Source organism: Schistocerca gregaria, chromosome 1 (assembly GCF_023897955.1).
Source record: "Schistocerca gregaria isolate iqSchGreg1 chromosome 1, iqSchGreg1.2, whole genome shotgun sequence".
Taxonomy (NCBI): Eukaryota; Metazoa; Arthropoda; class Insecta; order Orthoptera; family Acrididae; genus Schistocerca; species Schistocerca gregaria.
Genome location: NC_064920.1, coordinates 9,109,359 through 9,124,448, shown reverse-complemented (window position 1 = coordinate 9,124,448; position 15,090 = coordinate 9,109,359). Strand labels below are relative to the sequence as shown.

Genomic DNA, 15,090 nt, shown 5'->3' with positions numbered 1-15,090 from the left:
AGGAGGGGCAACCTTTACGTGGGACGTAATTACATCCCCCCTCTGCCCCCCAACAAGTGTGGTACTTTAATAAACAGCAGAAGTTATCACTATACAGACAGCATACAGCAGTGAGTAGTTGAATTCGTCAAATATTTTTATAGCATAGTTTTTGATTAGATAGAAAGTGATCCATGTGGCATGCATAACTATACCAATAACAAATGGAGATTCAACATAAAGCGTAATTACAGCTTTTCAGTTACTCTCTCGCTATTGTTCTGCTACATAAATACTTGCTCATTAGCTGTTTCTGCAATTGATGCATTAAATATCTTTGTAAACTGTCACATCCTCTCAGGCCACTTCCCATGAAACAGAAAGGAATCAGAAAGTGCACTTCATAACAACTCCCGAACTTCATTAGCTTTCAATAATTATAAATTTGACCACAATGATAAGCTAACCAGTTAATTTTGGAGTCCTATAGAGGCGTAGTGAGGTGAGGTGATCTTGAACCTCTGGAAAACTGCCAAAGCTGGACCCTCACTCCCACTCCTGTGAAACTACCTTCCTGCAATTTTTACTTCAGACATCTAGCAAATTTTATTATGTTGTTAGTAGGTTTAATAAAAAATAAGCACTATTGAAGAATGTTACTTAAATGTAATTATTGCATACAAAAAATTAAATGTGTCATTTTAGTAAATAAATTATAAATCATATAAACTTCTAAAAAAACTGAAAGTAAAACAAAAGCTATACATTTTTGTTTGTGGCAGCTTCTGTACATTGGTTTTAGTATGATGTATAACAAAAAATAGTTTTTATGTGTTCTTCATAAATTATTAATAGTCCATAAATGATTAACTGACAATAAAATACAAAGAACTATTGTTATTGAGGAAATATTCCTTTGCAGGAACTGTGTTTTTACTGTTGTTTTACTTCGCTTTTCCTCACTACGAGTCAAGCAAACTCAGCAATTAGGTCGTGTTTAATAGCTCAAGCAGGGCAGCCAATGACAACACGCAGAGCACATGTTTATCTGGAGGACCAAGTAAACCTTCCAGCTTTTCATGATTGCTTTCTTCACAGACACATCTCATTTCTTTCTTCAATTGGCAAAAATAAGAATATGTCAGATAGCTCCAGTCAAATAATATACTCGTTTCAGCAATTGTTCTTCAACCTTTGAGACATCACAATATTTTAACTAAATAGCAGCGAGAACTCAACTGCCAAACACGTGTGAGCTGTATAAGTAAGCGGCTGTGTGAACTGAGCACACTGTTGCCACATGAACTATGTTAGCAATAGTTTGGTAGAAGTCATTTCTCTAAGACGATACTAGAATGACATGATGTTCGACAAATGACACTGTGACAACAGTGTGTGGTTACAGCAACAGGCTGAGGGAAAGGCTGCATCTCATCGGCAGAAGACAGCAACAGGAGGAGAAGGAGAGCTCACATACCATTCCTGGTTAATGCTTGAAGCTGACTTCTTCTTCTTCTTCTTTTTTATGATCAGTTTTTTGCCCCCCTCTATGCCTGTGCCCCTGACAGGGTACAGCCATGGTCCTATTAACAGCATTAGATGTTAAAATATTCCAATTTTAAAAACATTTATGATGTCAAATTTTTATTGTAATATAATTATACTTGTTCCATGTCATCTGAGGGAAATGTTACAATAATGAACTTCTGCAACAAATGTGTAGTTCCTTTCTCATTCAAGTTTGGAACAATAGGTTTGCTCACAAGCAAAATTCAATGCAACTCATTTGCTGCTGTGAAAACTTTCTCGCTGGACTTGGCACCTCCAGGCTCAAATTTACTGGCTGATCACTATGGTTCTTACTTTATGTCCACAGTACCCAGTTGCATGAATAACAACAGCTACAATTTTATTTACGTAAGTAACTTTCTTCATATGTCAATAAAAATTAACTGTTGCGTGGGGAGCAAGCGAGAGACCTCCATGTGAGCAGTCATTTCTTTTGCCTTCGAATGCATCTTCACGTGCCCTGATCACTGCCGGTGATCCCTGGGCAACTAATTGGTCCTTTCCAATTGGGCTAACTCTCGCAGAAGGTGATTTAAAGATCATTCCAATGGCAATTATGAAATTAACAACAATATGAACTCCTATACAAACGGCACTGTTCAGAGCCAACCTGGAAATGTGCTCAGAATATGTCAACTGAATGTTGTGGGACTGTCCAGAAATAAGGGTGAAATACCATCTAAAATTTTGAGAGAGAATAGGGCGGATGTCTTAGCACTGCATGAGACTCATACTGAAGATGACAATGCTCTGTGGAAGCGAGGGCACATCCCAGGCTATAAATTAGTGTCCCGAATTAACCACCCTCAATATGGAGTTGCCAGCTTTGTCCGCAACAACTTAAAGGGTGTCTCAGTTATTCTTGAGGAGAAATCCGACAAAGAAAACGTGATGGTAGTGGTGATTCAGATCGGAGATATAAAAATAGCAAATATCTACAAGCAATCGAATAGCACTTGGCGCAAACAACTCCCAGTGCTAGAACATCCAGCAATATATGTAGGTGTTTTTAACAGCCACAGTTATGAGTGGGGCTGTGCCGATAAGGATGAAAATGGTAGAAGTATGGCAGAATGGATGGAAGCAAACAATTTAAAGCTCCATTATGATGCAAAGGGAAAAGGCACATTCAGGTCTGGAAGATGTGGTACAGAGAGCACACTTGACCTCTGCCTGTCAACTATGGATCCTTCGGACAGTAGTAACGGAACTATCATCAGAAAGGTTGTACATGACTTTCCCAGAAGCCAACATCGCCCCATTCTCATCTCCTACGGGCTACACATTCCCCCAGTGCAACCTGCTCCTGTATCCCGCTGGAATTTTCAAGAAGCAGATTGGGATATCATCATCATCATTTAAGACTGATTATGCCTTTCAGCATTCAGTTTGGAGCATAAGCCCCCCTTATAAAATTCCTCCATGATCCCCTATTCAGTGCTAACATTGGTGCCTCTTCTGATGTTAAGCCTATTACTTCAAAATCATTCTTAACCGAATCCAGATACCTTCTCCTTGGTCTACCCCGACTCCTCCTGCCCTCTACTGCTGAACTCATGAGTCTCTTGGGTAACCTTGCTTCTCCCATGCGTGTAACATGACCCACCATCTAAGCCTGTTCGCCCTGACTGCTACATCTATAGAGTTCATTCCCAGTTTTTCTTTGACTTCCTCATTGTGCACACCCTCCTGCCATTGTTGCCATCTACTAGTACCTGCAATCATCCTAGCTACTTTCATATCCGTAACCTCAATCTTGTTGATAAGGTAACCTGAATCCACCCAGCTTTCGCTTCCATACAACAAAGTTGGTCGAAAGATTGAACGGTGCACAGATAACTTAGTCTTGGTACTGACTTCCTTCTCGCAGAAGAGAGTAGATCGTAGCTGAGCGCTCACTGCATTAGCTTTGCTACACCTCGCTTCCAGTTCTTTCACTATGTTGCCATCCTGTGAGAATATGCATCCTAAGTACTTGAAACCATCCACCTGTTCTAACTTTGTTCCTCCTATTTGGCACTCAATCCGTTTACATCTCTTTACCACTGACATTACTTTCGTTTTGGAGATACTAATCTTCATACCATAGTCCTTACATTTCTGATCTAGCTCTGAAATATTACTTTGCAAACTTTCAATCGAATCTGCCATCACAACTAAGTCATCCGCATACGCAAGACTGCTTATTTTGTGTTCACATATCTTAATCTCACCCAGCCAGTCTATTGTTTTCAACATATGATCCATAAATAATATGAACAACAGTGGAGACAGGTTGCAGCCTTGTCTTACCCCTGAAACTACTCTAAACCATGAACTTAATTTACTGACAACTCTAACTGCTGCCTGACCATCCATGTAAAGACCTTTAATTGCTTGCAAATGTTTGCCTCCTATTCCATAATCTCGTAGAACAGACAATAACTTCCTCCTAGGAACCCGGTCATATGCCTTTTCTAGATCTATAAAGCATAGATACAATTCCCAGCTTGTGTCTGTGTATGTATGGATGGATATTTGTGTGTGTGTGTGTGTGTGTGTGTGTGTGTGTGTGTGTGTGTGTGCGCGCGAGCATATACCTATCCTTTTTCCCCCTAAGTTAAGTCTTTCCGCTCCTGGGATTGGAATGACTCCTTACCCTCTCCCTTAAAACCCACATCCTTTCATCTTTCCTTTTCCTTCCCTCTTTCCTGACGAAGCAGCCGCCGGTTCGAAAGCTCAAATTCTGTGTGTGTGTTTGTGTTTTATTCATTGTGCCTATCTACCGGCGCTTTCCCGCTTGGTAAGTCTTGGAATCTTTATTTTTAATATATTTTTCCCATGTGGAAGTTTCTTTCTATTTTATTTATTTCACATGTTCATTTATATATATATTTCTTTGTTTTACTAAATGTCTATTACTGTAATTGATGCATACGATAATAATAGTAAAATATAACTGTTGCATCAGTGGACCTTTTCAGACAGAACTATCCCTTGGGCAGTTATAACAACAGCTAAAATAACAAGAACTTCTGGAATTATTTGTAAAGTTAGCATATAATTGTTTAAGTAGCACAGACTTTTAAATACAATTCAATGAGAGGAATGGCAGTTCTATCATTATGTCTAACTGGAATATATACTTACCCTCGCAAATGGACTGTTGGTATGTAATAAACAATGGCACAAACTGGAGACACAACAGCATATTCACACATCTTATTAAAAAAATTAAAGGCTTTGCATTTGAAAAGGAAAGAAAACTATGTATAATTAGAGTGAAATCATGCAAAGCAATAACATGAAAACTTTTCTAACAATTAAGACATCTGAAATGGAGAAACATCAGCCTGAATCATACACATTGCTCTGAAACAATATAGAGAGCAGTCTAATTGTAATGTCTCAACACTCCAACAGTACAGAGTCACATTATTGTTTTGGTGGATTCTGAAAGGGCACAGAGTAATCCTAGCTGGAAACCAAACACCCCAGCACATACACAATTTAATTAAAAAATACAAGTGACCTCCATAAAGGAATGGACACAATTTATAGTGGAATTTAACCTGAGAGGAAAACACGGTTATAGTTGCTGACACCGATAACCAAGTTATATGAAAGAAGTTCAAATGCTCAACTTGTACTCGAGAGGCTGTGGAGTTACTCTCCATTCAACTGTTCCCTATTTTTTCGAGGCTGCCCTAAATCAAACCAGCTGTATGGTCAGGTGGTTTTCTGAAGACACTACTGCTGGTTCCTTCCTCCATCCTACTCCACAAGACCTGAAAATTTGTTTCCAGTAACTGTAACTTTTCACTCTCCCTTTGATGATTCACTTCTTAACGCGGGAAATACTCTGTACCCAGGACATGCTAAATACATGTGACTCAATTTATCCAGGAGTTACTACACAAGCTGTGGATATAAGGTGAATATGCACTGATATTAATATAACACATTTAAATTATGCAAATTACATGCTAGGATTAATATTTTTGTACTGAATGAAAATTATGCGCCTGGCAGGAACTCGAGCCCAGAACCTGTGCCTTGGGCAGAATATGCACTGCTTTTTCTGCTCAGCTCACAGACCAATCCAAAATTTCAAGTCACAGCTCGTTTCTGCCTGACTGGTCAGAGTTCCACATAAGATAGGTCTCCTACTCTGCTACTAACTAGCGTTTCTCAGAGAAGGGTGAGGGGTCATTGAGAATTCTACATTATTCACCAAATCCCTAGTTTCTTATTACCACTAGGTCTCTACATATCTCAAGGGAAATTTGCCATTTGGTGATTTCATTAATATTTTCCAGTCTCGAGTGTCAAGGTCTCTCATGGAGCCAAAGGTCCCTCTAATGGGAGTCCATTCCAGCCTCACCAAATACTGCTCCTCTGTTTTCCTGGCAGCTAATGTTTAATGTCCCTACAGGATTATTGCCTGTGTACAAGATCAATCACTTCTAAGTTTGGGCTTTTCCAAGTGATGTGTGTTCAGCATGTGTGTAAGACTAAAATACAATTTATTAGCTTCCGATATTTTTCCGTAATACTCTAAAAAGATATGGACAAGTGTAAAATCTTGATTTTCTTTTCATTCGCTGACCTTGTACACTGAATCAGTCAGGAATGGCTCCACGTTACAGGTGACGCCTTTGTTGTCGTCTTTAATTTGGCGATCAGATTGATGCGACTCTCGATGGTAGTCCATCCTGTGCAAACCTCTTCATCTGTACATAACTACCACAACCTATGTCCTTTTGAACATGCTTACTGTATTCATCTCTGGTGTTCCACTACAATTTTCTTACTTTTTACTTTACTTTACTTTACTTTACTTTACACATGGCAAGGGCCTTATCGACCGTACGCCTGCTCTACGAGCCTCTTCCACTTCTACCTGTCCAATGCGCTGTTTGTCCAGTTGCTGTTGCTGTTCATCCTAGTTGTGTCCTCTCAAATGTTATCCTGCCATCTGATTCTGGGTCTCCCTCTTCCTCTCGTTCCATCTATTGTTCTGCTGAATGCCATTCTAGGTAGTCTATTCTCCGTCATTCTTGCTATATGGCCTGCCCAGTTCAACCTTCTCCTCTTGAGCACTTCGATGATGTTACCGTGTTTGTACAGCCCTCTTAATTCTTCATTTCTTCTTATGCTCCATTCCATGTTATTTTCATCCTATACAGGTCCAAACTTTTCTTTCAAATAGTAACAGTTTTTCTTCATCTTTCTTTCTAAATATTAATGTTTTACATCCATATAACATCACAGGTATAATGGTTGATTGATATAAGTGGATTTTGAAGTTACTGCTACTGACCTTTTTCTTAGAATTTTGATGAAACTAAAAAGTGTCTTGTTTACTGTTGATAAATGATCATCTATTTCTATATCTGTTCTGTTGTTTTCGACAACACCAAACTGATATCTCCGAATATGTGCTATCGACCAATTCCACCTTGTGATAAATTTATACCACAAACTTCTTTTCTCGCCAATTTTGTTGAGTACTTCCTCCAATAGTTATGTGATCTATTTGTCTAATCTTCAGCATTCATCTGTAGGAACATATTTCCAAAGTTTCTATTCTCTTCTCATGTGAACCGCTTATTGACCATATTTCAGTTTGATACAAGGCTACACTACAGACAAACACCTTCCAAGAAGAATTCCTAATACTTAATTTTTTTTAAGGATTTCATCTTGCTTTCAACTGTTAGAATTTTATTTGTAATTTCAGTATTATGCCATTTTAAAGCCTAACATTTTGACACACAGGCAAAATAAAATTCTAACAGCTGAAAGAAAGATGAAATCCTTTCAATAAATTTAGAGAATCATTTTAGATGAAAATAATCAACTTAGATTAACGTTTGATATTAGCCAATTCCTCCTTTCTGAACCGTTTTTCCTGCTATCGCCACTCTGCATCAAATATCACCACTATTTAGAACATCATTAGTTATTTTTCTGTCCAGAAAGCAAAAATGATCTATTGTCTCATTTCTCACTCTAATTCTGTCAACATCAGCTGATTTAATTTGACTACATTCCATTACCATTATTTTATTTTTGTTAATGTTCATTTTATAATCTCTTTTCAAGGCATTTTCCATACAGTTCAACTTCTCCTTCAAGTCTTTTGCTGTCTCTGACAGAATTAGAGTGCCATTGGCAAGCTTCAAAGTTTTTGTCTTTCTCCCTGAACTTCAGTTCCCTTTCCAAACTTCTCGTTGGTTTCTTTCACTGGCTGCTCAATGTACAGACTGAACACCATAGGGGACAGGATACAACAATGTCTTAACTCCCTTCTCAATTATGGCTTAAGTTTTTCAACCCCCTTTGATGCTTACAGCTGCTATCATCTTCTTGTACAATAAATAATCTTTCACTACCTGTTTTTTATCCCTGATGCCTTTAAAATTTGAAACAGAGTGATCCAGCCAACAGTATCAAAAGCATTCTATATACCTATAAATACTATAAACTTTAGTTTATGGAATTGGAATTATTACATTCTTCCTGAAGTCTGAAGATAATTCACCTGTCTCATAATTTCTTGAACACCAGGTGAAATAATTCTGTCATGGTGGCTGTCTCAATGATCTTAACAATGTCGAGGGAATGTTGTTTACTCCAGGGCTCTTGTTTCCGTTGTTTCAATGTGAGCTTCTCAACTCTCTGTCAAATGCTTCTTACAGTATCATATATTATTCTACTTATCTTCATTTACTTCCTTTTCCCTTTCTACAATGTTGGCTTCAATTCACATGTATAGAACTTCTATATATTCCTTCTTCCTTTTAGCTTCTCCTCTTTGTTTAGCACTGGCTTGCTATCTGAGCTCTTGATATTCATGCAGCAGCTGCACTAATCTCTAAAGGTTTTTTTAATTTTCCTACAGGCAGCACTTATCTTTCCCTTATTTATATTTACTGCCACAGCCTTGCATTTGTCCTCTGGCAATTCCTGCTTTGCCATTTTGCACTTTCTGTGAATCTCACTTTTCAGATGTCAACATTTCCTTTTGCATGCTCTATTTGCCCCATTTTTATATTTTCTCCTTCCATCAATTAAACTTAACAACTTACAGTGGAAAAATCCAGGATGGAATGAGACAATATTATGAAATGGATAGTAACTACTCACCATACAGCAGAGATGCTGAGTCACAGATCAGCACAACAAAAATACTGCCAGAAATTGAGCTTTCAGCCAACAAGGTCTTCGTCAAAAATAGAAAACACACAAACACACACACACTCAAGCAAACTCAACTTACACACACACACACACACACACGACCGCAGTCTCTCTGGCAGCTGAAGCCAGACTCTGCTCTGTCTTCCCACAAAAATACTGCCAGAAATTGAGCTTTCAGCCAACAAGGTCTTCGTCAAAAATAGAAAACACACAAACACACACACTCAAGCAAACTCAACTTACACACACACACACACACACACACATGACCGCAGTCTCTCTGGCAGCTGAAGCCAGACTCTGCTCTGTCTTCCCAACAGTCTTTTTGTGGTGACTATCTGAGACTCAACATCTCTGCAATATGCTGAGTAGCAATAATCCTTTTCATGAAATTGTTAAACTCAATATCTTCTGTGTTATACAGGAACTTCTCCTAGGACTTGCATTTTTACATATGTGATCCTCTGCTGCCATCCTTATTTTATCTCTCAAAGCTCCCCATTCGGCTTCTAATGTATTACTTTTCTCTATTTTAGTCAAATGTTGGTTAATGCTCTTCCCAAAACTCTCAACAACCTCTGATTTCTTTTTCATTTTTTTCCAGGTCAAATCTCCGTAACTTCATACCTATATGCAATTTCTTCAGTTTTAATGTGGTCAGAGTCCACATAATGACCCTGGTAATGTCTTTCAGTTTACAATATGATTTCAAAATCTTTGCCTTACCACTACATAATTAATCTGAAATATTTCAGTATTCCCTGGTCTCTTGCATATATACAATCTTCTTTCATGATTTTTGAAGCAAGTGTGAGCAATGATTAAATTATGCTCTGTGCAAAATTCTAACAGGTGACTTCCCTTTTCATTCCTTTCCCACATCATGCTCACCTACTGTTTGTCCTTCTCTCCCTGTTCCTACTACTGAATTCCAGTCATCCATCACAATTTAATTTTGCTCCTCCTTAAATATCTGAGTAATTTCCTTTATATCATTATACATTCTTCCAGTCTCTTCTTCATTATCATCTGAGGTGCTAGAAGTCATATAAGCTTGTACCACTGTGGTACATGTCTATCTTAGCTAGGACAATGTGTTCACTATGTGCTCACAGTAGCCTACCTGTATTCCTATTTTTGCGGTCACTATTTGACCTACTCCTCCATTACTGTTATTTGATCTTGTCTTTATAACACATACTCACCTGACCCTAAGTCCTGTTTTTCCTGCCACTGTAATCCACCAACGCCCAGCCTGCCCAACTTCAATCTATCTATTTCCTTTTTTAAAAAATTCTCTGATCTACATGTCCAATTAAGGGATTTAAATTCCACACTCTACCTCACAGAATTCTAATGTCATTTTTCCTGATGACTTCATCATCCTAAGTAGTCCCCACCATGGGATCCAAATTGAGATTCCCCCCTCCCCCCCCCCTCCCCCCACAGAAAATATTCCACAAGATGATACCATCATCATTAAGCCATGTAACATGCAGATATTTGAACACAGATGCAAATTATCCAAAGAAAGCCTACCTACAAAGTTTCAAGAACCAGGTTTAAATTACTCTAGAAATATACTACAACACCATACATATTGCTCCCACAAGGATCGTGAGGCCAAGATTACATTAATTACAGCATGCACAGTGGCATTTAAACAGCCATTTTTCCCATGCTCCATAAGTGAGTGGAATGAGAAGAAGCCTTAATATTTGGTTCAATGAGATGTACCCTTAAAATATAATGGCCATAGTTTCCCCTCTCTTTCAACCACTCGGGGAACTAACATAGCAAGCCTAAGTTGGCTGATAATACAACATGGCCAGATCAGTCAATTGCCCAGACTGTTGCACCTGCAACTACTGAAAAGGTTGTTGTCCCTCCTCCAGAACCACAGGTTAGACTGCCTCTCCACATATACCCCTCCGTTGCGCTACAAGAAGATATGTGGTTCATTGGGGATGGGGATCACAAAGTTATTACATACAAATTAGGACAGACAGGACAAAAACAGGGGAAAGAATTGATCATATGGTCCCAACAGGAGTGATTTACACTGAGTTATTCTTCAAACAAACAATGTGGTAATGAATGAACTAAATAGGTGGAAGGTTCAGGCAACGCCTATAAAAGATAGCCTTGAGAAAATTAAATTTCTTGTCCAGCAACAACAACTTCTGATAATTCTACTGCGTAATTATGAAAAAAATGTAATGATCTTATGCAAATAACATACTTACATCATAAATCCTGGACAACAGTCCTTTCCTTGTGTACACAAGTGACAACAGTATTACACAAACACAGACAAAAAAAGATGAGTACTCACCAGCTAAAAATATCCACCATTGGGCTTACAAAAAGAAACAAAGTGCAAATTAAAAACTTAAAGTACATCACTCTACACACAATACCAGTTATGAGTAGCTGTCAAGTGGGTTACTGACACTGTTATCCCAAGGAGCTACTTCTGGAAACTTACTTGGAAAGACCTGCACGAAGCTCTTTGACGACATGTTTCGATTCTGCTCTAAGAAAGACAACAATTGGATAGAACTGAGCATAATTCAGCCTGTCAACTGCATTAGGCGTGATGTCCAACAGTGCATGTTTTCCTCTGTCCATTATTTCCCTTATGGCACTCAACCGAATTATTCCTGATGACTTCTGACTCTTTGGGATTTCTTCCAGATTACTGTCCAGCTCTGTGCAAAAGATAATTAATCCAGTGTGATAAGAGTGTTTCAAAATAACTAAAAGTCATATGCAAGACAATTGACATTTAATAACAGTTAACTATTTTTGTATTTCCGCATTATGCATGCTGGGTCCTTGAATGGAATTCTCCAGGTACAACCTAATGGAATCATTGCCTGCTTTTTTAAATGACACAAACTAAAATAAATTAATACATTCTTCATTAAACACTATCAGGAACAATGACACACGAAGATTGTGAGTAGGAACCATTTTTTCTTTGTAGAAAAGGAAGTCAGGAAGAATAGGGCTTATTGTTCCTTGAACAATAGATCATTGGAGATGCAGCAAAATCTCAGATTGGGGATGGACATGAAAGAAAAGTGGTCAGATCTTTTTCAAAGGAACCACCCTGCAATTTGCCTGGAGCAATTTGAGAGAACCACAGGAAGTGTTAATCTGCAAATACAGACAGTGTTCTGCAGCACTGCCCTCTTTAATGAACGTCCTGTGTCTGTCTTACCACTGTGCCTCACCGAATGTCTGGCTTCTAGATCGCAAGTCATAAGAGTTCATATCCAAGCAGGATTCAATATTGAAGACAACTCTACTCCTGTAAATGAGATTCCAGGCCGGAGACGCTTCTGGAGATGGCTCAGCATCAGTGGAATGCCAACCAGAAGGGGTAGTCTGGGGTGACACTTCCGTTCATAGCAGGATACCCTTGGTTATCATTCAGAAAATATTACACTGTTAACTAATTTAGTTCAGAGAACTATACACACACCTATGTTAAGAAAGGTGATACACAGTTTTTTACACCATCTTCTATGGGTAAAATATTTTTAGCACATCAGGTGCCAAATTAAAACCATCACACGAATGTCAAAAATATTCGTCACTGGAGTCTATAGGGTGCCATCAGAATGTGTTTTATATAGCTCATTATGCATGACAGCAGAGGGTCGCAGAAGCTGAACAGCTGAGGAACTGATTAGTAAGGACCAACTGCTGCCAATTTCCTGTAGTCTCAGCAGATTGCACTCTCTGTGTCGAATGTGGCAATTAAGTGTCTCTAGTAAGCCTTTAAATACAGACTGCCAATAATGAAAGCAGTATTCACAGATCTTAGTGCCACCAAATTTTCTCCTACATTTGTGAAAATATGATCTGCAGTGGTCAACTTCCTTAGTTGTCTGGATTTTACATAGTAGGCATGGTAACAGTACGAATGGTCAGGCTAGAAAATATACTCCACGTTTGCATGCTTCACTGTAAATGCCAGGTGCACTGAGATCCACATCATCTTAGGCTGGTCAGAACAGAGCTACAATTTTCGGTGGTCAGTGAAAGGCAGTTTCAGTGTCTCAATTCCTTAACACACATCATTTTTTCCTTGTAGACCTCTCACCTCAATTTTTCTCATGCATATCTGTCTATAGGTGTTGAGTTAAGTGACTGTGTAGGCCATTTTATTTTTTTTTAATGACTGATTAACTGATCTCCAAGTGTCCAGTTAAGAAGTCATGTAATTATATGTGCGGAATGTGTGGCACATCTGTTGTGTCGATAACATGTGAATTGCTTTATCCTCAGCGGGGTGTCTTGCAGCATCTATGGCACTATATTTGTTACTCTCTATAGATACTTGTGGTGTACATTAGCATTCCTGTAGATTATTTATCCGTATTGCAGTTTGGTACAGTTTGACTAAATGAAGCTACAGTTACACAGGAACCAATGATGTGATTCTTAAAAAGCCTGCACTGTATGTCGAAAGACTGACGTCACTGTTTGTCCACTTCCCTCGACCAGTGTACATTTCCATATGACCAATAGTATGTATTGCAAAGAATGATTTGCGCAATTTTTTAAATGATTGTTAATCTGTAAACAAATAATTTATCCCTGCTTCACTTTGCAGCTTTGTAGAAACTATTTGAAGAAGTGTAACCAATTTTGAAAGTTGGTGCCATGAAGCAAAATGTAGAAAGGATAAAATGTGTTGGAATCTAGTTTTCACACAACATTCCTTCAGACAAACACATGCACACATTTGATTTGCCTCTTATTGTTATGTGGCCTGTGTGCTACTAAAATGTGTGTTGATAAAATGTTTCTCTCATCAGTTATACATTTTAATTGGTGTACTTTATACTTCACAGAGCAGGTGAGGTTTGCACAATCAGAATATCTTTCAGTATATAACTAATCTGCTGCTATAACAGTTTGACGAAATCCACCATAAGGAAAATCTGCGACCACTCTTTTGATTGTCATATGTACTATGAAACTCTGAATGGCTTCACAAACAAGTCATGTGACAGGAGAGCACAGACTATGAGATTCAAATGCACAGACACGAATCGTAACTGACTTATGTGTTTGATTATATTAATTACTGTAGGGCAGTCAGTTGTGTGACTTTATGCCACTAAAGCTCTCTTTGAAGTGTGCTTCCCATGCCACAGAAAACAAAAAAGTTTGTGGTTCCATTATGTTTGAATGAAGTCAGTGTCACAACTCAGCAGCTGTAAAAGCTAAAAATTATTTGGGTACATCAGCAAATTCACTGCATTGATCGCTGGTACAGCTTAACGACATCTCGGTTCGTGGCCTCTCTTAGCTGCCCTGCCCATGGCATTTTGAAACAAAGAATGAACTGCAGACACTGTCAGGTGATAAAATACATTATTTGTGATTTTAGCAGGTGAATAATTTACAGTAGTAACTGTAGCTTCTTTTAGTCAAACTTTACCGAACTGCAATACGGATAATTAATCCACAGGAATGCAAAAGTACACTACCAAACACAGTACTCTTGATTCTTTGGAACTGGTGATCTTTCATTGAGAGTGAATAGAAAACAAAATTGAAAAGTATGGGAAGTGTGAAAAGGAAGAAGCTGATTTTTTATTTAGAAATGAGGTGGCATGCATGATAATGTTTTGGTAAATTTGATTCAGATTTTGATAGACCAGGAAACATTTTACGGGGTGTTTATAACTCAGGCCCAGCTACTCATAGAGGGCTCTAATTATTGTATGGTATTAAGACTGGATGGATATACTGATGAGTTAGTGTGGAACTGATTTACACTCGGGAGCGGCAATATATTTCCAATTTACGCCATCAGATGCAAACCTGGTGCTGTGAATGTTAGAAAGACATAGAAATGTATTGACATGTAATGTTGTTTTAATTATTAACCTTCAGTGTAAGCACTGGAGACAGCTACAAGATGTTGCATCTGTAAATTAAAGTGAGCAACAGTTGCTTGCAGCAGTTCTGGTAGCCTTTGAGCAATGTGTTCCTGTATACTAGGCCTTCAGATCAGGTAGACACAAAACGTGTCCCTGGTAAACACATCATTTAGTTATCGCCAGAGTAACAAGTTGCATGGATTCAGATTAGATGATCATGCAGGCCGTGAGTGTGGAAAATCTGTTGGAAGAAAAGGTTTGTGGAAGGTTGCATTCAGCAGATTTTCACTGCACAAGTGACATGACCTGTTGCCCCATCTTGCACAAAAACAGGAGTGTGTTCTGTTCCGAAGCAGGAATCTCATGCTGTACGAATAGGTCTTCATTATGTGCACGTCACAGTACACCTGACAGGCCCTTTCAGTGTATTCTCTTCAGAGAAGAGACCAAG

At 38.5% G+C, this 15,090-nt stretch overlaps 1 protein-coding gene across 14 annotated transcripts in view; it reads right to left on the bottom strand.

Annotated features, from left to right (window-relative positions):
- LOC126320910 (tight junction protein ZO-1) overlaps nucleotides 1-15,090 on the bottom strand; it is an 839,027-nt gene that overhangs the window by 147,737 nt on the left and 676,200 nt on the right. For all 14 annotated transcript variants that reach the window (XR_007558731.1, XR_007558696.1, XM_049994135.1 and 11 more), the window contains one exon: nucleotides 11,222-11,444. Coding sequence is in view for 12 of the 14 variants with exons in the window: in XM_049994135.1 (XP_049850092.1) it covers nucleotides 11,222-11,444 (223 nt within the window). In the remaining 2 variants the exon portion in view is untranslated. The remainder of the gene's footprint in view (nucleotides 1-11,221; nucleotides 11,445-15,090) is intronic.